Here is a 22,879-nt window from a genome sequence, read left to right as displayed (position 1 = left end):
CATAATCGTATCCAATTCCATGCAGCTCCACGGACTGTAACCCACCAGGTTCCTCTATCCATGGAATTTTTCAGGCAAGAATACTGGAGTGGGTTGCCATTTCCTACCTCAGGGGACGGTCCCAACCCAGGGATCGAACCCGTATCTCTGGCATCTCCTGCATTGGCTGGTGAATTCTTTACCACTAGTGCCACCTGGGAAGCCCCAAACTCCCTTCAGTTCAGTTCAGTCACTCAGCTATATCTGACTCTTTGCAACCCCATGGACTGCAGCACACCAGGCCTCCATGAATACCAGTTTCAAATTCCTACTAGGAAGAGATGGCTTCTCTCTCTGTATTCTACAGATATCTCTGATCTCTGTGTGTCGCAACACTAATAGAATCAGCATAATCAGCTTGTCGTATTATATAAAATTTAATTTTTAAAAAAATTTTATTTTTGACTATGCTGGATCTTTGTTGCTGTATGGGCTTTTCTCTAGATTAGGCAAGCAGGGGCTACTCTCTAGTTGTGGCACACTGGTTCTCATTGCAGTGACTTCTCTTGTTGCGGAGGACAGGCTCTGGGGTGCGGAGGCTTCAGGAGTTGCAGCTCCCAGGCTCTAGAGCACAGGCTCAAGAGTTGTGATACATGAAGTTAGTTGCTCCATGGCATGTGGGATCTTACTGGATCAGGGATCAAACCCACGTCTCCTGTATTGGCAAATGGATTCTTTATCACTGAGCCACTAAGTGAAGTGAAAGTCACTCGGTCACGTTCAACTCTTTGCAACCCCATGGACTATACAGTCCATGGAATTCTCCAGGCCAGAATACTGGAGTGGGTAGCCTTTCCTTTCTACAAGGGATCTGCCCAACCCAGGGATCGAACCCAGTTCTCCCGCATTGCAGGCAGATTCTTTACCAGCTGAGCCACAAGGGAAGCCCCTGAGCCACCAAAGAAGCCCTCAAATATAAATTTTTTAAGTGTTTCTTTTGCAGCTCTCTTTGCTGAACTGAATGGGTTTGGCTTTGACCCCAGGCCACACAGTCATCTCTTTTGTGTTAGCCTTCCTTCTCAGCTGTATTGTAGGGGTTGGGCTCCTAGAGGGCACTCAACGTAGTACATTTGGTAAGTAACTAGATGTCTCCCTATTAAACTATAAGCTCCTTGAGGCCTTGTGTTCTACTACTTTTATACCCTCCCACAAGCCCAAGTCCAGGCACTGGGTGAGTCTATCTCTGCGTCTGACAAATATGTTGACTTATGTTGACTCTCTCTTCTTAGTGCCTTACATTATCCCCACTTGGACACTTTCTGCCAAGTCTGCATCCTTCGATCCACTCACAAACCTGGATTTGCTGGGCCAGCTTCATAAAGGGCGCCAGATAGGATGACTTGGCAAGACGCAGGATGGACTCGATGTGCTTCACTCCCGGCTTCACCAGCTGTTTGCTGATGCCAGACAGGTCCATGCATCGGTTGCGCCAAAACTCAATCTCCTCCAAAGGACCTAAGTTTTCTCCTGTCTCCACCGACTCCTGAGCACTGAGCACCTCCTTTATCTGCCGTGTCCAGTGAATCATGGAGGCTGCCGGGGAGAGGACAAAACCTCTTGCATTTCCTTGCAGCACTCCCCACTTTCATCCTTCCCTCCACCCCCAACAGAGCCCTCCTAACCCACCTCCTGTCCCAGCCTCTGGGCTGCCCCTCCCAACTCCTCCCCCTCAGAAGCCCCGACAATGGAGCAACTTCAGCCACTCACTCTCTAGTCGCTGCACCAGCTCTTTGTCTTTAACCACCACCTCAGGCTTCATGTTCATGGCCTCTGTGGGGATGTAGAGGACGGTGTGCCCCTCCAGCTTGTACCGAGTGTCTGAGGAAACGAAAGAACCAGGAGAGTTCACAGAGGGTGATGGGTTTATGCCACCCTAGTTCCTATCATGGCTGATGATCTGGGGCCCAGGAGCTATGTGCATCTCAGGAAAGCAGGCAGGAGAAACTAGGACTCATACGTTTTTGACATCAGGAAAATGACAGAAGGCAAGAGGGAAAACCTCTTTGAAATGTCATAAAAGACTGCCATAAAATGAGGTCTGAGAGCAACACAATGCCCTCGACTCTCTTCCAGGACACATGCACTCCCCTGCTGCCCCTACACTACCTCCAGCTTCCCCAACCCCACATGTACTCTTGGAAATTTCCAACTCTGAGCAAGTCTGGGCAACTGTTGGACCACAGAAAACCGTATCCAGATTAGAAGGCACACTGTGGACCCTGTTTCACTCATTCAGCAAACGCATTCCAAGCACCTACTCTGTGCCAAGCAATGCAGGTACTCAGAATCAATCTCCCACCTGCCTCACTCGCTCTACGATTGGTAGGGACTGGGGAGAAAGCAGGCACCCCGACCATTCCGCTCACCTGTTAGGCAAGCCAAGAACCTGTGCAGGTGAGAAGCAAAATGATTTCGAATGCTCTCGGGCCAGGTTGTGTTTTTAAAGATCTGAGGGGCAAAGACGCCACTCAGTAGCCGAAGCAGGGCTGGGATGTAGGCACCCCGCACTGTCCCAAACTGCACCGTCTCCTCAAAGTTCTCTGGAGTGATGGGGACCGGGGCTTGGCGAATGAAGTAGACAATCTGGTTCTGGGTCTGCATTGAAGACAGTAGAGCAGAGTTCAGGGTCCAGGCCCAGCCATGCTACCCAAGGGAATCTGAGGCTCCAGTCATGCAACCCTGGTCGCATCCCCTTAGCATATCCTGATCCTTTTCCAAATATAAGAAACACGAGATGTTTCCTGTTCTTGTCAGTGACACAACAGTTTCTGTATCCAGAGGGTTGTGAAGGAAATGCAGAGAGCACTCCTTGAGGGTACAGACTGTGTATTCTCTCCAGAACCTAGCAATGACTGGGACGTACTAGATGCTCCATAAATGACAGATGGTTGGATAAATGGAATGAAAAGGATACAGGAAAAGCAAATGGTTGGATAAATGGAATGAAAAGGATATAGGAAAAGCAGAAAGGAAATGAACCAAAAGTAGGAGACAACTGTCTAAGGTTTTTTGTTTCACTTGCATAACTTTTCCCCCAATTTTTTTCTTAACCATGACGCATGTGGGTTCTTAGTTCACCAACTAGTGATTAAACCTGCGCCTTCTGTATTGGAAGTTTGGAGTCTTAACCACTGGACTTCCAGGGAAGTCCCTCCCCTAATTCTTCATTTATCCTGCAGTTTTGTTTATGCTGCATTTTTACTGTTGTTTACATTAAAAAATGTATAACTTACATGTTGTTAAAACTTCTTAGTTTCTGACTTCTATATGGTTAGAAAAGTCATTCCTACTCTAAGAACAGTTTCACTGTTTTTTTCTTTAGTGTTTTGTATCTACTCTTTATAATTTATTTAACTTTAAAAACTGAAAATAAAGTACAAAGAAGAAATTCATAATCATTCATCTTCCCATTACCCAGAATTAAATTTTGGCATTTTGCATTTATTTTTAAAAAAAGATTAACAACTATTATTTTTGTTAAAATTATGTTAATTATAAATATCTGAAACAATGCAGAAAAGTACACAGATAAAAATTTAAATGTCATTAAAATTCCACCATGCAGACATTAATCATTATCATTAGAGAAAATATTATTCTAGACATCTCTTGTAGATATATATACAGAAAAATAAAAATTATTTCAAAATAGGATTATGCTATTGTTTTAGGATCATGCTATTTTTAATTAACAGTATTGAATTTAATGGAATAAAAAGACATTGATAAATGGTTGAGCTCCAAATAAATATTTCTTTAGCTGTAGAGAGATTTCTTCCTAAAAGACCCCTTTCTAAGCTTATAAGAAAGATTAAGAAAAATATTAAGAGGTTAGTTTTCTCCAGGATTCCCTGATGGTCCAGTGGGTAGAACTTAGCCCTGCCATTGCTGTTGGCCCAGGTTCAACCCCTGGTCAGGCAACTAAGATCCCGCAAGCCAAGCAGCTGAAAATTAAAGGTTAGTTTTCTCATTATCTTTCAATTTTAACTTCAACTGACTCACTGCTTTGAAAGATAGGAACATGGGCATGCATCCTCATACTTTCTCTCATTTTCTTACCACTTCCCAACTTTTGTTATACTATTATTTTGACATGCCCTTCATCTAGATCCACTAATTGTTAACATTTTGCCACATGTGTGCATGATTGCACTCTTTCTTCTCTCTCCATCTCTGTCTCTCATCCTCTCTCTGCTGAGCCATTTCAGAGCTAGTAGCAGACGTTATAAAACTACATTATAAAACTATGAACTACATACTTCAGCATATGGCTCCTAAAAGTGAGGATATTCGCCAACACTCCCCAAACTGTAATTATCACACTAAGAAAATTGAACTTCATTCAATACTTTACATAATACAGAGTTCATATTCAAATTTTCCCAGTGGTCCAACTAATGTCATTTACAGCTCCTTCCTTCCCACCCAGGATCCAATTAAGATCACACAAGATTTCTTTCTTTCATGACAGTGATACTTCTAATACTCCAGGCCAGTTGATTTTCAAAACGTCCCTTAATTTTGATTTATCGTATTGTTTCCTCATCATTAGATGCAAGTTAAATGTTCTTGGCGGGAATACCACATAGGTGATGTTTCCAAAGAATTAATTTCCCTGAATGTAAGCAGCTTAACTAAGACATGTGTTGACATTAAACATTGTGTAACAAATTTTTGTGAAATAAAGTATGTCCTTTCAGTTCCCCCATTCAGTTTCTTCAGCAGTTCAGGAAAATTCTCTGTATTCTATTTTAAAATTTACATTTTGCTTCATTAGCTGGCTCCCTATGTTAGATTACCTGTCTGCCTTTCACATCTATCAACTTCTCTCTAATTGTCTTGTTGGTTTTTTTCTTTTCCCTACACTGTAATTGTCTCAAGCCTCTCTTCTACGTCCATTCATATTTTCAGCAATAGTTATTCAGTCCCTTGCTGTTTCTAAACTACTAGTTTTAACATGTAAACATGCTGCTTTATTTATTTAAAAAATCTGCAATCGCTCTTTTATTTCATTCTCACATTTTATTGTTTCGTCACTCAGCTTTTTAAAAAATTAAATTCTTATTTAGTCATATTAAAACATGATGCTGGTGTGAAAAACTGCCTTCTGTTCAGTTACATTTTCCTCATATACATGCTTTGTTCTCTCTTTCTCCCTCGATGTAGTATGCTTGCAGTTGCCCTGCAATTCCTTTGCACTTGCCTCATGTTTGCTCCACTCTCTGAATTCATTCCTTCTGCTTTCAAGTACTGTGGGTGACTTCCTGATGTCCCACTGTGAAAGTCCAGTTTGATTTCCCCATTGAAGTTAAAGTGAAATGACTGGGTATTTTACGTTCTGTTCACTTTTCTCTAGACTAAGATAATAGTGTGAGGGGTTGGGCAGGTAGTTAAGACCAATTTAAAACAGTGTAAAATCTTTGTTAAAAAGCATAGGCTCTTTCTCTCTTTTCAGATTTTGTTAAATGCTCTGAGGTTCACTCCATTTCACTGCTGGTGGTGGTAAGAAGGGGTGTCCACCATTCCTGCAGGGAGAACATTTTCCTTAAATCAGTGCGTAGACCTTTCATTGGTGCCCACTTTCAAAGTTTATTAGATCAGATTTTGCTTCTTTCCTAGTTTGTTTACTCTTGGGTGCTTGTTTTCTTGTTTGTTTGCTTTTCTGGCTTTACTTTTTGCTATTGTTCCAAGTATTCAAAAGAAATAATTTCTTAAGGAAGTTTTTCAACTGTCCATCTTGACCTAGGAGAATATAATTAAATCCATGATCTATTTAGAATTTATTTATTTGGGGCTGTGCTGGGTCTTTATTGCTGCAAGGGTTTTTCTCTACTTGTGGCGAGCAGGGGCTACTCTCTAGTTGTGGTGTGTTGGCTTCTCATTGCACTGACTTATCTTATTGTGGAGCACTGGCTGTACAGCACAGGCCAAGTAGTTGTGGCACCTTGGCTTCGTTTCTTCCCCGGCATGTGGGATCTTCTCGGACCAGGGATCAAACTGTGTCTACTGCATTGGCAGGCAGATTTTTTACCACTGGGCCACTGGGGAAGCCCTAGAATATATTTTGGCATGCTAAAAAGACTTTTTTCAGCTTTGCCAAACCATAATCGACAAATTAAAATTGTGTTTAAGGTGTACCCCTCGCTGTTTTGTGGTTTCCTAGTGACTCAGTTGGTGAATCTGCTTGCAATATGGGAGACCTGGGCTCGATCCCTGGGTTGGGAAGATCCCCTGGAGGAGGGCATGGCAACCTACTCCAGTATTCTTGCCTGGAGAATCCCCATAGACAGAGGAGGCTGCTGGGCTACCGTCCATAGGGTTGCAAAGAGTCGGACATGACTGAGCCACTTTCACTTTCCTTGCTGTTTTGATATAAATGTGCACTGTGAAATGATCACTACAACCAAGCTAATTAACATATCTATTATTCCATATGGTTACCATTCTCCTTTCTTTTTGTAGTGAGAACACTTAAGATCTACCCTTTAACAAATTATACAGTAATATTAACTAGTTACCACACTGTATATTAGATCTCCAGAACTTATTAACCTCGCATAAATGAAATTCTGTATCATTCCCCCCCAGTCTTACTGAAATATAATTGACCTATAACATTGTATTAGTTTAAGGTATACAACATAATGCTTTGATATGTATATCTATTGCAAAAATGATTACCACAGTAAGTCCAGCTAACATTTATCAGCTTACACAGTTACAATTTTTTTCTTATCAGAACTTTTAAAATCTACTCCCTTAGCAACTTTCAAATATATAATCCACTATCATTAATTAGAATCACCATGCTGTACTGTACATCACATCCCCAGAACTTATAACTGGAAGTTTGTACCTTCTGGCCACCTTCACCCATTTTCTGTACTCCCTCACCGCCAACTCTGGCAACCACCAGTCAGTCCTCTTTTTCCCTCCTCTGCTTCTCAATCTGTCCCATTCTCTGTTCCTATGAGTTTGTTTTTTATTTTTTCCCAGATTTCACATATAAGTGAAATCATTCAGTATTTGTCTTTCTCTGTACTATTGCACTAAGTATAATACCCTCCAAGGCCACCTATGTTGTTGCAAATGGCAAGATATTTTTTTTCTTTCTCATTGCTGAATAATATTCCATTGTGTGTGTATGTATGGTACCACACATTTTCTTTATCCACTCATCCAATGATGGACACTTAAGCTGATTCCATATCTTCGCTATTATAAATAGTACCGTAATGTACATGGGGGTGCTGATATTTCTTCAAGAATGATTTCATTTCCTCTGGATACATACCCAAAAGTGGAATTGCTAAATCATATGGTAGTTCTAATTTTTTTTTTTGAGGAGCCTCCATACTGTTTTCCACAATGACTGCACCAATTTACAATCCCAGTGCACAAGGGTTTCCTTTTCTCCACACTTTCATCAATATTTGTTATCTCTTGTCTTTTTGACAATAGCCATTCTAACAGGCATGAGGTGATACCTCATTGTGGTTTTGATTTGAATTTCTCTGATTAGTGACACTGAGCACCTTTTCAGGTACCTGTTGGCCATTTGTATATCTTCTTTGGAAAATGTCTTTTCAATTCTTCTGCACATTTTAAAATCAAATTGTTTCTCACTATTAAATTGTATGAGTTCTTTATGTATATTTTGGACATGTATTCATATCTTATAAGATATAGGATTTGCAAATATTTCTCCCATTCATAGACTTCCTTTTCATTTTGTTGATGATTTTCCTTTGCTGTGCAAGAAGCTTTTTAGTTAGATATAGTCCCACTTGTTTATTTTTGCTTTTGTTGCCTTTGTTGTAGTGACAGAAAATTTGTACCCTTTGATCAACAGCTCCCTATTTCCCTCTTGCCCCAGCTAACTACATTTTTTAAGTGGAAAACCTTTGTTTTCCATGTTTTCCAATTCTATTCATGGAATAATGCATCTTTCCCCACAGATTTTAAATGCTACTTTTGTAGAAAATGCTTGCCTATATGTTTCATTTCTTTCTGCTTCTTTGCTGTTGCTTATATAATACATATTCCTGCCCCAGTCTATTTTCAGTTCAGTTCAGTTGCTCAGTTGTGTCCGACTCTTTGCAACCCCATGAACTGCAGCACGCCAGGCCTCCCTATCCATCACCAACTGCTGGAGTCTACCCAAACCCATGTCCATTGAGTTGGTGATGCCATCCAACCATCTCATCCTCTTTCATCCCCTTCTCCTCCTGCTCCCAATCCTTCCCAGCATCAGGGTCTTTTCCAATGAGTCAGCTCTTTGCATCAGGTGGCCAAAGTGTTCGAGTTTCAGCTTCAACATCAGTCCTTCCAATGATCACCCAGGACTGATCTTTAGGATGGACTGGTTGGATCTCCTTGCAGTCCAAGGGACTCTTAAGAGTCTTCTCCAACACCACAGTTCAAAAGCATCAATTCTTTGGTGCTCAGCTTTCTTTATAGTCCAACTTTCACATCCATACATGACCACTGGAAAAACCATAGCCTTGACTAGACGGACCTTTGTTTTAATTACTCTTATTTATTTACTTATTTTTGGCTGTGCTAGGTCTTCATTGCTATACCCAGGCTTTCTCTAGTTGCGGTGAGTGGAGGCTACTCTCCAGTTGCTCAGTGTTCAGGCTTCTTATTGCAGTGGCTTCTCTCATTGCAGATCATGGGCTCTAGGATGCTCACACTTCGGTAGTTGTGGCACATGGGCTCAGCAGTTACAGTTCATGGGCTCAGAATTTGCAGTTTCTGGGCTCTAGAACACAGCCTCAGTAGTTGTGGCACACAGGCTTAGTTGCCCCAGGTATGTAGAATCTTCCCAGACCAAGGATTGAATCCATAACCTCTGCACTGGCAGGTAGATTCTTAACCACTGGACCACCAGGCCAGTCCTAATTACTGTAATTTAATAAAAGATTTTCATTCACAGGTCTCCTTCATCACTTTCCTTCTTCATCTTTTTTTTTTTTTTTTTTGCTATTTTATTTTTCAGGATAAACTTTTAAGAATCCTTTACACTAGCAATCTAGGGACTGTGGTACTTCGATTACAGTTGTAATAAAATGGTACATTTATTTGGATGGAATGATCTTCATAATATTAAGATTCCCACTCAGAAACTGGATAGGGCTCATCATTTATTTAAATCTTCTTTTGTGGCCTGCAACTAAGTTGTTTTCCTTCATATACATCCTAAATTTTTGGCATATTTTTGTTATTTTTCTGAATGAAAATTTTTGTGTGTGATGCTTTATAGCCAATTATTGCCAATATACAGGAAAAAGAGATAGCCTGTTTGGGGCTTTGCTTAATATGGAAGCTTTACAAATTGTGTCATTGTGCAGGACCATGCTACTCTTCATTATCATTTCAATTTTTGTATGTGGACCAATAAAAGCCAAGCAATAGCCTTTTTCTTTTCCAAAATTTTATTTCCCTAAATTTCAAACATACAGAAACACTAAAAGAATTTTACAATAATAACCTGTATACTCACCACCCATATTCTACCACTAACTTTACTGTACATCTGTCTTTTAACTGTTTTCCTACCTGTGGTTTACGTTTCACTAATATATCCTCCCCACTGTTGAAATAGTTACCTATCTAACCCATGAAAGCCTTTAATAGTTCCCTCTGGAATAAAGCCAAATTCTTTAGCATAACATTCAAGGCCCTTCAGAGGCAGACACCAACCCACCTTTTTAGTATTATTTCCCCCAACTCCTCGTTTCTTTGCACATAAAGAGTTCTTTACCTGGATGCTCTTACTCAGCCTTGATGAAATCCTACTTACCCTTCATCCCCAACTCAAATATCTCCTCCATCACCAGGCCTTGCCAGCATTCCAGGGGCTACATTAGTTGCTCCCATAAGACTCTTATAAAGCTTCATCCAGGCATCATATGTCTGTCTTCCCCACTAGACCATGAGATTATCAAAAGCAAAACCCTGCCTCATTTCTCCCTGTATTCTGCTGCCAAGCAGGGTGTCTGACACACAGTGAGGCTCAACAGACCTTGGGCATGAGAGATTAGATACAGATGACTGGGGTCTTCGGAACCCTCAGCCCCCTAGGGAGGGACCCTCAGACTACCTGGGGGGTCTGGGTGGTGGAGTACGCACCTGCACAGGCATTCCCAGGTCTAGCTTCAGCCCCATACAAGGGTCAATGAAGATGGTGAGGATGGGCTCCGAAGGGTCCTGGGCAAAGTGTTCCAGAACAGCGCTGTGCTCCTCTGTCCATGTGGCGTCCGCCAGTCCTGTCAGTACAGCTCGGGACAGGAAGAGGGGCTTCTGTAGAATGAGAGGAGAGAGCCAGAGCAAGCACAGCTGTCAGCGTAGGTCACTTCTCCCTTCCACTGCCATGTGTAGGAATCATGGGGAGTGAGAGGAGGCAGGCAGGTTCGGAAGAAAAAGCTGAGGACCAACTGACTGATAGGTTTCAAGCTTTCAAAGAAATAAGACAATAAGATCCTCTTCCCTCTATGAGTAAAAATAGAATGGATCATAGAGGAAGACTAAGGGATAGTATCTTTCTGAGATATTTCATTTACGCCTGTGGTTGTAAAAATGTCTTATCACGCAACCTTCAACCTCACAGTAAAACTAAATTAAGGGAATATGTAGGATATTAGCCTCAGTCAAGCAGTTAGGGGCAAGAGGATGACAAGCTGGAAAAAGAATAAAGGTAGAAGAGCAGTTTTTCCATGATGTAGCCTCCACAGAATACTGGAATAAGTTTGCTACGCTGGGCAAAAGTTAACTGGCCCAGCAGTGAGGAAAAAAAAGAAAAAGGGAGGGGAAAAGACAAAACTGGAAAACAACAAAGGACAAATCAATTGGATGGAAAATAAGTCATAACTGGGGGCTAGAAAAAACAGCATTATTTAGAACAGTACTAAATAAATTAGGAAAACTAGAGGATATTCCAGTGGTCATGTATGGATATGAGAGTTGGACTGTGAAGAAAGCTGATCGCCGAAGAACTGATGCTTTTGAACTGTGGTGCTGGAGAAGACTCTTGAGAGTCCCTTGGAGTGGAGGGAGATCCAACCAGTCCATTCTAAAGGAGATCAATCCTGAGTGTTCATTGGAAGGACTGACGCTAAAGCTGAAACTCCAATACTTTGGCCACCTCATGCGAAGAGTTGACTCACTGGAAAAGACTGATACTGGGAAGGATTGGGGGCAGGAGGAGAAGGGGACGACAGAGAATGAGATGGCTTGATGGCATCACCGACTCGATGGACATGAGTTTGAGTGAACTCCGGGAGTTGGTGATGGACAAGGAGGCCTGGCGTGCTGTGATTCATGGGGTCGCAAAAAGTCGGACACGACTGAGCAACTGAACTTACTGTCTGAACTGAGAGGATATGACGACCTAGCTCAGTGAACTGGAGAAGTCACCCTGTCCTCCCAATACTCCTAGAAGATGAGAAGCAATTCCTTTTGCTTATAGTTTCCAGGTCAAGAAAATTTAACCACTGATCCAAAATCTTTCTAAGTGACGTGAAGTAATGAAGTGAAGTCTCTCAGTTGTGTCCGACTCTCTGTGACCCCATGGACTGAGAAGCCTACTTCTCAGTCCATGGAATTTCCAGGCAAGAGTACTGGAGTGGGTTGCCATTTCCTTCTCCAGGGGATCTTCATGACCCAGGGATCGAACCCGGGTCTCCTGCATTGTAGGCAGACGCTTTACCCTCTGAGCCACCAGGGAAGCCCTTCTTTTATAAAGACATGCATGAAAGAATTTTCCCGGTGATCCAGGAAGATTCTGTGATCTCAATGCAGGGGGCCAGGTTCAATCCCTAGTCAGGGAACTAGATCCCACATGGTGCAACTAAAGATCCCAAGTGCCACAACTAAGACCTGGCACAGCCAAATAAATAAATGTATATTTTTTTAAATGTACAATAGCTAGGACATGGAAGCAACCTAGATGTCCATTGGCATACAAGTGGATAAGAAAGCTGTGGTACATATACACAATGGAATATTACTCAGCTATTATAAAGAATGTATTTGAATCAGTTCTAATGAGGTAGACAAAACTGGAGCCTATTATACAGAGTGAAGTAAGTCAGAAAGAAAAACACCGATACAGTATATTAACCCATATATATGGAATTTAGAAAGACGGTAACGATGACCCTTATGCAAGACAGCAAAAGAGACACAAATATAAAGAACAGACTTTTGGATTCTGGGGGAGAAGGCAAGGGTAGGATGATTTGGGAGAATAGCATTGAAACATGTATATTACCATATGTGAAACAGATCACCAGCCCAAGTTTGACGCATGAAACAGGGCACTCAAAGCTGGTGCACTGAGACAACCCTGAGGGATGGGGTGGGGAGGGAGATGGGAGCGGGGTTCAGGATGGGGGACACATGTACACCCATGGCTGATTCATGTCAATGTATGGCAAAAACCACTACATTGTAATTACTCTCCAACTAAATTAATTAATTTTTTAAAAAGACATGTATAAAGACCCAGCGAAAAGAACACTAAGGATAAGAACATATCATGCTATTTTTAAAAAAAGAGAGAGAGAAAATGAAAATGTCAAAAAATATTCAATTTCACTTGAAATTAAAGAAATACAAATAAACACAGCAAAAGTATATCATGTATTGCCTATAATTAAAAAAAAAAGAACAACAACCTAAACTGCTAACACCCAGGCTTGGAAAGGGTTTGTTACTAGTATGAGGGCAAAAAAAGGAGTTTGTTTGAAAAACAGTTTGGCATTATGTATTAAAGGTGTTACAAATGTTCTTTACTCTTTGATTCAGGAACTCCATATCCAGGAATCTAATTTTAGGAAATATTAAGTATTTCAAAATGTTTTATTTATAAAATTCATCACAGTACTATGAAAGCAAAAAAAAAAAATCATAAATGGAAAAATGTCCAAGAGTAAGGATTTAACTATTGTACATATACCTTATCAAGCACTGTGTGAACATTTTAAATGGTGCTTACAGGGAATTCCCTGGCAATCCAAAGGTTAGGGGGCTTCCCAGGTGGCATTAGTGGTAAAAAACCCACCTGTCAATATGGGCTTGATCCTTGGGTGGGGAAGATCCTCTGGAGGAGGACATGGTAACCCACTCCAGTATTCTTGCCTGGAGAATCCCATGGACAAAGGAGGTTGGCAGGTTACAGTCCACAGGGTCACAGAGTCGGACAGGACTGAAGTGACACAGCACACATGCCAGTGTAGGACTCAGCGTTTTCACTTCCCCAGGACCAGGGTCAATCTCTGGTTGAGAACTAAGATCCCACAAACTCGAGGCACAGCCCAAAAAAAGAGGCGTCTTGTGATTTAAGTATTTGTGATAAAAAATAATAGCATCCCAATTTTTTTTTAAGGTCCTTTTTTAAGGAGCTTAGTTCCCCTTACGTTGGGAGCACAGAGTCTTAACCACTGTAATTCCAGGGAATTCCCCTGTAATTTTTTTTAAGAATGTAATAATATGAAGAATGATAAAATGTTTTGTGAAAAAGCCTAATTTAAAAAGTATAATGTGTGGTATAGTTAAGATTGTTAGAAAACAAAATAACTCTCAAATCTACAAAAAGAAAGGACATTACCCAATTATTAACATTGAATGTGTTTAGTCATAACTTTCATTTTCCCTTTCTTTGCTTTACTTTTCTATCCCTTCCAGTTTTTTTCTTTAATGAGTAGTTGTTATTTTGCTCTCCCTTTCTAGAAAGTTCAAGGTCACTATTCTTCTAACCCAGGTTAGAAGGTGTCTCCAGGCTCTGATGCAGCTTGAAAATAAAGGTGTAGGGGTCATGGAGTATCAATTTCTGAAAGTATTTCAAGTGGCTTCTGTAAACTTTTCAGCTAAAGGAGAGCACTGAAGGACAGGAAGAAAGAGGATGTCTTAGAAATTAGGACAGTGTCCACCAACTTATTCAACTTGTCCAGATGTTCACCCATTCGACAGATAAAGCTTGTCACATTTTAACCCAAGATGGAGAGACAAGGAAGGGCCTGCTAAGAGTCCCGTTCCCTCCTGAAAGCTCTCTTCTTCTGGAGGAGTAGGGGGCACGGATAACTCTGCCCTTTACTCAGTGTACTGGATTTGCAGTAAGCAGGCTACCAGTTTCTGCTGGTAGAAAGAAAAAGTATCAAGTGACAGACTGAAGAGAATTCCTCAAACACCATTCTGCAACTGATCCTTCGATTCACCAATTGCTGGTGAGGAATACTTGTTTCAACAACAACCCAAACTTACCACATCCACCTCACGCGCCTCTAATTCTTCTTTCTGTATTTCAGGTTCCTCCAATATTGGCTCTGGGAAGAAAATTCAAAAATGAAAGTATTCCTTTAAAAATTAAATATAGAGTCACCATATGATCCAGTAATTCTAGGTGTATACCCAACAGAACTGGAAGCAGGGACTCAAACAGATATTTGTATGCCCATGTTCACAGCACTGCTATTCACAACAGCCAAAAAGCAGAAACAACCCAAGTGTCCACCAACGATGAATGGATAAACAAATTGCAGTGGAATATTAATCAGCCATGAAAAAGAATGAGGGTCTGCTACAATATGACAACATGGATGAAAATGTAACATTAAGTGAAAGAAGCCAGTCACAAAAGACAGTATATTGTATGATTCCACTTATATAAAATGTCCACAACAGGCAAATTCAAAAACACAGAAAGTAACAGATTAATGGTTACCAGGATCTGGGAGGAAAGGGGAATGGGGAGTGACTGCTAAGAGGCTAAGCTCTCATGCAACATAGAAGTAAAGATATAGTGGCCATCGGGTACCAATTTCTCAAGGTACCTGAAGTGGCTTTTGGTGAAGGGGTTAAAATGCTCTAAAATTAGGAACTTCCCTGGTGGTCCAGTGGTTAAGACTCCCAATGCAGGGGGCCCCCCACTGGATCCCTGGTTGGGGAAATAGATCCCACGTGCTATAACTAGAGTTCATACGTGGTAACTAAAGATCTCAAATGCTGAAACTAAGACTCGATGCAGACAAATAAATAATTTTTTAATGTTCTAAAATAAGATAGTGGAGATGGTTGCATAGGCTGGTGAATACAGCAAAAATTACTGAATTATATACTTTCAAAGTGTGAATTTTAAAAAAATATTTATTGATTGGTTTATACATTTATTTAGTCTGCATTAGGTCTTAGTTGTGGCGCTCGCCTGGCAGCATATGGGATCTTAGCTCTCCGACCAGGGATCAAACCCATGTCCCCTGCATTGGAAGGTGGTCTCTTAACTACTGGACCACCAGGGAAGTCCCAAAAGCATGAACTTTATAGTAAGTGGATTAAATCTTAATTTTCTTTTGAAAAGCTGGCAGGGGTGCAGAGGGAGGCAGGGGAACGAAGGCAGTCCGTATTAAGTTTATTCTAGCCACTCAGCTTCTGGCCTGCCATTTCTCCCCTAGCCTCTTCCCACATTGAGAAGTTGAGACCCTCAGAAATTGGCCCCTCTCCAAGCACCCCCACCCCCACTCTGGATGCCATAAAAGTCAAGGGGGTGTTTTTCTCCCTCATGATCTGTTGTTCACACAGAAGACTGGGGCAAAACAGGTGGGTTTCCCATCTCCTGTGGGCTGAAAGGAAGAAGAAACAGATGAGATGGAACCAAAAGACCTTGGGGAACAGGACACTCAGACTTCCAGAAAGTAAACCTAAGAGGGGAGTGAGGCACAGAGGTTGAGGAAGGAAATCAAGAGAAAGATGGAACAGCTGACTCTAGGAGCTCAGGAGTAAGAGGGATGTGTGACTGAGACAGCCAAGGCCCTTCGAGAAAGCCAAGGGCGTCCAAGGTTGCAGACAGGAACGAGGCAGAGAGAGCGAGACTTAGACCATCTCAAGAGTAAACAGGTTTCGCCTTTTATAGTACAATTTATATAAAGTCTAAACCACGCAATATGATACTAATATGTGATGGTCATGGATACACGCAGTAAAAATTTAAAAAACAAGTTTGAGAATGACAAACACCAACTCAGGATAGCGGTGACCTTTGGAGAAGGAGAGAAGGGCTTGGGGGGCAGGGGGACAGAGGGCTTCATTTGTTGCTATCATGATTAATTTACACACCGGGTAATGGGTACATGAGTGTTCATTATCTTGTTCTCTACGCTTTTTCTTATTTGCCTGAAATACAGGTCTACAATCCCTTGTCCAAAACTCTTAGGATCACATATATCTCAGCATTTAGACTTGTAATATAGTATGGTATGTGAGACCCCCACCCACCTCCCGGGGGGCTCTAGAGCAGCACTCCACTTTTCATGTTAGTATTCCTGCAGTAAAACATAGGAAAATTTATACTAAGTGGCTTAAATAGACTATAAATACCTCAAGTCAGTTTAGGTTATATTTTACCACCAAATAAGTTTGGATGCCAAACTCTGGAGGGGGGAAACTTTTAGTTCTCGGGGCTTTTTAAAATTACAGATATGAGATTATGAACCTGTACTTCTTCTTTGATTAGTGGAAATGGCTATCAATTAGAACCTCAAAAGGGTGTCTGCCCTTTAACCCGCCATCCTTCACCCAGAAGTGTTTTAGGCCTGGTTATAGTCTGTTCAGGCTTCTACAACAAAAATGTCAGTTTGCTGTTGCCACTGTTCAGTCACTAAGTCATGTCCAACTCTTTGGGACCCCAGGGACTGTAGCCCAAGAGGTACCTCTGTCCTCCTCTATCTCTGGGAATTTGCTCAAATTCATGTTCACTGAGTTGGTGATGCTATCTAACCATCTCATCCTCTGTTACCCCCTTCTCCTTTTGCCTTCAATCTTTCCCAGCATCAGGGTCTCTTCCAGTGAGTCTGCTCTTCTCATCAGGTAGCCAAAGTATTGGAGAGTCAGCTTCAGCATCAATCCTTCCAATGAATATTCAGGGTTGATTTCCTTTTAGGATTGTCTGGTTTACAATCTCCTTACAGTCCAAGGGACTCTCAAGAGCCTTTTCCAGCACCACCATTCAAAATCATCAATTCTTCCACACTCAGCCTTCTTTATGGCCCAACTCTCACATCCGTACATAACTACTGGACTACATAGCTCTGACTATATGGCCCTTTGTCAAAGTGATGTCTTCACTTTTTAATACACTGTCTAGGTTTGTCATAGCTTTTCTTCCAAGGAGCATCTCCTAATTTCACCGCTGCAGTTACTGTCTGCAGTGATTCTGGAGCGCAAGAAAAAGTTTGTTACTGCTTCCCCTTTCCCCCCTTACTTCTAAGCAGCAGACATTTATTTCTCAAAGTTCTGGAGGCTGAGGTCCGAGTTAAGGGTGACAGCAAGGCTGTGTGAGGGCCCTCTTCTGGGTTGCAGACCTCTCTATGTATCCTCACACGGTGGGAGTGAACACAGACTCTCTCCAGGTTGCTTCTTATAAGACATGAATCCCACTCATGACAGTTCCCTCATGAGTTAAGCACCACCCAAAGGGCCCACCTAGTAACACCATCATACTGGGCATTAAAATTATAATATATGAATTTGGGCAGGGAGACACACAAACATTCAGACCATAGTAGGCCCCCTCTGCCTCCAGTAGGACAAGCTTCAATTCCTCCCAACTCCAAAGACTAGAGGGATTAATATTCATTTCAGGGCTGCCTTGGAGACCCAAGTCTTCTCTGAACTTCTATCAAGTGTCAGCTAGAAAGCACCACATCAAACAATTAAAAGGCTTGGAGCTAAAGAGACTTAGAGATCCTCGGTGTTTGGGGTTAATGCTTTCATTTAGAAGTTCCTTCCATTCCCACCCCAGAGGATTGTCCAAATTGAACCTCACTGCCTTCCTTCTTTCCTCCCGCTGCTTCTGGTACCCAGCTTCTAGAAGCCAGTCCCACTTTAAACAGCTTTTAAGAACTCAAAAGAAAAAAAAAAAATTGTACGCTTCTAATGTCTAGATCCCAGGGCAAGGCCCTTTGTACCGTGGACCTTTCTCCCACACCCACGCTTAATCTCTCACCTTTTACTATTAAAAGGAGATTCTATTTCTCTCCATCTTGACAGGCTGCTAGGAGTATAGGAAACCCCAGGTAGAAGGCCAGGGCTATCTGTGGCTGTCATAGCTACACTGACCAGCACTCTAAGGGACAGCCCAGCGACAGCACCTTTCAACCCTAATGGCCTCAGCTCACCCACCATGGAGGAATCCCCCCAAATCAAAGCCACAAGAGGCAGACTCTTTAAACTCTTTTCTTCCTCATTCTAGACGTCAGGCTTCTTTTCCTGTGGCCTTGAACCGGAACACCCTTAGTCAACCAAGACCCTGCCCAACTGAGGGTGGAGACACAACAAACTTAAACAGATGGGAGAAAGATTCAGTCGGGCTTAGGATTCAAAGGATGGCAAGGCAGGCTGAGTCTCCATGGTGATGGGCTTAATGAGAGGAAAACACTGTTTGTTTTGCCACCCAGGGTGAAAAAGGAAGAGATCAAACCCTCTTCACTGGCGTAGGAGCAACCAGAAACACTTGAAATAAGAAGGAAGAGGCTAGAAAATTTGTTGGTGAGCTTTGGGTGCACTGGGGAGAAATTTTAAGACTGAAAGAACAAGTATAAGGCTGGCCAGGAGGGAAAACCCCAAACAAGGGAACTAGCAGCAGCCTGAAATTCAACTAAACTCCTTTCATCTTATCCAGAAGAAACAGAACCTGCTCCCCGGCCCTAAAACTCTCTTCAAATACAAACATTCTGCCTCCATGTCTCTCTCCAGCAGGTACCCACCAGGCTCCTCCTTGATGATCTCGGGCTCCGCCTGGACCTCGCTGCTGGCCGGCAAGGTGATCTCCTCGACCTGTGTGTCCAGAGCAGACTGGGCAGCTTGCCGGCGGGCGCTTCCCCGGCTAGTCACTTTCCGCTTCTTGTCAGTTTTGCTGGACATCGTGTAGGCAAAACCTGAAGATACACGGAAGCTGGGGGTCCACAACCAGCTCTACCCCCAAACGTCAGTCCTTTCCCTAGGATACCCCCACTTTCTTCAGGGCTTTGGGTTAAAAATCAAAATCAGTCCCTCTAGACATTAGGAATAAATGGAAGCTAAAGATGAAGGCACAGGGAATTCCCTGGCATCCCAGTGGTTAGGACTCTGTACGTCCACTGCAGGGGGCATGGGTTCCATCCCTAGTTGGGGAACTAAGATCCCACTTGCCCCGAGGCATGGCCAAGAAATAAAAATAATGGTATGGCAGACACCCAATAATGAGGATGTAGGAACCCCTATCTCTGCCCAGAGGTATGAGAACATAGATAATTAAGAAAAGATCTACCAGGTTGAGGTGTGGCTGCACACACCCTCAATCACTCAGGGCCATAGTAAGTGAGCGAGGGCCCAGGGAAGGGAAGACTGTCCTCAGGTTCCTTTGTTCCACACACTCTGTCACTGTGTCAAGTCACTAAGGAACCAAGATGATTTTCTTATGTATCTCCTTTCCTCCCAAGTTCCCCGCTGGAAGGAGGGGGGAAAAATGTCCCTCCTACCCACACTAAAATCTGTAACCTCCTTAAACAAGGAAAAATCAGTAATTGCAATGTGTCTCTTTAGCTTTCCATTCCTGAGTGGTAGAAACCCTGTTTTGAGTGTACTGAAAGGTCTCTTAGCCTAGCTGGCTGAGTTACTCTGTGCTGACCAATTAATGAAGACTAAGATCATTCAATTTCGGATGCCCTGAAAACAGACTGGAAAAATGAAGGACAAAAGTCATCCAACACTGAACTTGGAATTGCGTCTGGGGGAGGAAGAAACGGGGCGATGAGGAAGGCCCCAGGAATGTCTCTCTCAGAAAAGTGGGATGGTGGGAAATAGCATCTCTGGCGGGCACCCAGGGCAATGTCTGACAGCTGGGCAGTCCCTCTTCACTCAGCTCCAGTCTGACAGCCACCTGTGGCTTTTCTTCCTCCTCCCCACAGGCTGCCACAGGCATTGATCGTTATGAGTCTCAGACGTGAAGGATTTGTACTTTGCTCCAAGGAAAATCGTTCTATTAGGCCAGCACATCAACAGAGCCAACTACAGCGGTGCGGCTTCTGCCACCGGTCTCCAGAGAGGCGTCAGGCTGTGCTTCCCTGCCAGCGGCGGGAGCTTCAGGAACATTCCGCCGGCCAGGCTGGGAGCCCCCTCCCCTAGGGGCTACCCCCGGATCCCACACCGTGGCCCAAGGAGGCGCTTTCTACTAGACTCGCTCTATTTCTCAGGAAATAAGGCAGGGGGCCGGCCCCTCCTCCAACCACCAGTGGCTACCAGTGGGCAAACCTCCCCTCAAAGGCGCTTCTTCCCACAACTTTCACAACTGTCCCCGCTTCTTCATCTTAACTCCAGTTGGCCCTTCTTCTCCTCCGCCAACTGCCCCTTCCTCTCCCCTCCCCCACAACTGCCCCTTCTTTCCCGTCCCCCCACAACTCTCCCTCGGACGCCCTCCCCACTGCCCCTTCTCCCCATAGCTTCGCACTCTTCCTCTCCCCGCTTCCCGCTGCCCCCAACACACACCTCACGATGCCGACCCTCTCCTCCCTAGACCGACCGACCGGTCACTCTAGCTCAGAAGTTGCCCCGCGTGACTTTCTCGGGCCAGTGCCCGCACGCGTCGCCTCGGCAACCCTGGGCGTTGGGGGGCGGGGAAGAAAGGCGGGGGCGCCAGCCTGCGGAACCAGCCTCCTCTGCGCAGGCGCAGAGAAACCCCGGTCCGCGGCTGCCGGCCCGGCTTCCTCCGCGTCACCCAGGCGGGGACCCGGGGCAAGAAGGCTGGGGGGCAAGGGAAAGCCGCTAGATCTGGCAAGCTGGAGGGGCGCAGGGGGCCTGGTCTGGGAACGGACTGGACTGACTGGAGCTGGAAAAAACCCTTGAAAACAACTGAAAAGTCTGGGGGAACCCCAAGCGCCCGACCCCGCGCCCGGGTCTACGGGCTCCATCCCGGGCGAGTCCAGCAGATGGCGCCCGAGGTCCCGCCTGCGAGATTCACACGCGCTCTAGCAGGAGCTCCAGGATTTCGAGGCAGCCGTGGCTGCAGCTGAGTCTGGGGGAAAAACCGGGGCTGGAGCACCCCTGCCCTCCCTCTCGATCCCCCTTCTTAGTTCGGACTGGGGTCTAGGATCGCCGGGCAGCGCGGGGCAGGGGAGGGAAGGAAGAACGGAACTGGAATTTTTGGAATCTGAGGATTGACTTTAGAAAGCGTCGTTCGTTTTGGGGGAGACAGGAGGCGGGGACTCTCTGGGGAAGGTGACCGGGCCGGGGAGGGGCTCGGCTCTCCATAAGAACAAAGGCTGAGTCTTGGGGAAGCGGGAGGAGACGGATGTGAGAGGAGGGGCAGACCGCGGTGGGTGCTAGGGGGCGCTGCAGGCCTGGACTGCTGGAAGAGGCGCCTGGAAGACTGAGCTGTACCTGGGGCGGTAGAAGCTTTAGGGATGGCTGGGAGATGCAGGGAGCAAGCGAGTCAGGGGGATGGGAGGGCACCCTCCCTGCTTCCATCAATAGTGCCTAATTAAGACAAAGCCAGCAGCGAGCCCACTGATTACATTTCCATGAGGAGCTAAATTGATGACAATTTCTTTGCTGGATGAGGAGCGAAGCTGGCACCTCAGTTCCCCCTTTTCCTGGCTGATGTTCACACCTGACAGGTCTCATTATGCCATTATTCTGGCGGACGAGGAGTGGCAGTCCCTGGTACTCCTGAAGGGCCTGTGGATTAATCCACACCCGGACCCAGCTCTGACCTCACCATCCTACCTACCCCATTTTTATTTCCAGAATTGACAACCCCTACCCTTGGCATCCCCCTCGCCCATTATCAAGTGGGTGTCTGGGCTCCCGCTTAGCCCACACTCATGTTGCTGAGGGCAAGGACTGAAGGAGAGGGGGATCCTGCCACACCCCACAACCAGCTGCACAGCAAGCAGGGCTACCCTGCTAAACAGTTAGGTAGTGGGTGGCAGAGAGGTGACGTGATTGGTCAGATCCCCCAGAGAGAAGTCCCAAAGGAGTGACGATTTGAGGGGAGGCATAAGATGGGGAGACTTACAAGCAGGGCTCATGGCTCCCTCAGGGAAAGGAATGTTGTGTAGAGCCCATTTTTTTTTCTGACCCCCCCCCCCCACAACCTTGGCTGTGCCTAGGGATCCCAGCCCCCTACATTATGCTAAACAGGTAATCAAATATCTCGCTTTGCTAATTACTGCTCAATCCGATTAAACGCTACTGAAGCTCATCAACAGAGGTGGAGGTAGTGGGGAGGGCTGAAGGGGGGGCAACCACATCTGTGATGGGGGTCTTGTTCCCAGGAGCTCTAGGAGACAGCTGAGAAACAGCCAGAGTAGCAAGACTCAATACCTGGTGGAGGAAATCGGCAGAAGAGTTGTACCACACTGCTTCAGGGTTTTCCTCCTCCCAGAACCCTCGTTACCCTCAGAACCCAGGCATCTGGCCATTCCCACAGCTCCACACACACACACCCCTGTACCAGCTTTAATAAGTTCTGTTCTCTCACTGTCAATATTTGATTTCTCAGAGCCATCTCCACGGAGAGAGGGGGCTCTTCCCCTGCAGCCCCCCTACCTTGGCCCTTTTTTGCCCACCCCAGGCTCTTTGTGCCCCCAACCTTCTCTGAACTAGCTGATTTAATGAAATGATATTAAAGTCTTAAGCAACTCCAAAAGAATGGTTGTTATGGTGAAGGGAGTGGGCAGGACGCCTGGGTCCCTGAGGGGAGCAAGGACTGAGGAGGAGGGAGAGGGAGCCAGAGGCTAAGGCCTGGAGGCCCCAGTCCCCAAAGGGGAGCAGCATATTTAGGGTAAGCTGGGGGCTGGCCCTCTGG

At 44.5% G+C, this 22,879-nt stretch overlaps 1 protein-coding gene across 3 annotated transcripts in view; it reads right to left on the bottom strand.

The window, feature by feature from the left end:
• Positions 1–20,720, bottom strand: part of DNAH2 (dynein axonemal heavy chain 2) — a 107,667-nt gene extending 86,947 nt beyond the window's left edge. For all 3 annotated transcript variants that reach the window (XR_008683255.1, XM_055406074.2, XM_055406127.1), the window contains exons 1-7: positions 20,560–20,720; positions 18,801–18,971; positions 14,305–14,366; positions 10,174–10,344; positions 2,406–2,634; positions 1,747–1,857; positions 1,334–1,572 (exon numbers count right to left, since the gene is read on the bottom strand). Coding sequence is in view for 2 of the 3 variants with exons in the window: in XM_055406074.2 (XP_055262049.1) it covers positions 1,334–1,572; positions 1,747–1,857; positions 2,406–2,634; positions 10,174–10,344; positions 14,305–14,366; positions 18,801–18,957 (969 nt within the window). In the remaining variant the exon portion in view is untranslated. The remainder of the gene's footprint in view (positions 1–1,333; positions 1,573–1,746; positions 1,858–2,405; positions 2,635–10,173; positions 10,345–14,304; positions 14,367–18,800; positions 18,972–20,559) is intronic.
• Between the last annotated feature and the right edge of the window lie 2,159 nt (positions 20,721–22,879).

The sequence above is a fragment of the Moschus berezovskii genome, chromosome 20 (assembly GCF_049115385.1).
Source record: "Moschus berezovskii isolate FMDL1 chromosome 20, NW_MosBer_1.0, whole genome shotgun sequence".
NCBI classification, from domain to species: domain Eukaryota; kingdom Metazoa; phylum Chordata; class Mammalia; order Artiodactyla; family Moschidae; genus Moschus; species Moschus berezovskii.
The sequence above is the reverse complement of the archived record's forward strand: the minus strand, read 5'-3'. Positions and strand labels throughout refer to the sequence as shown.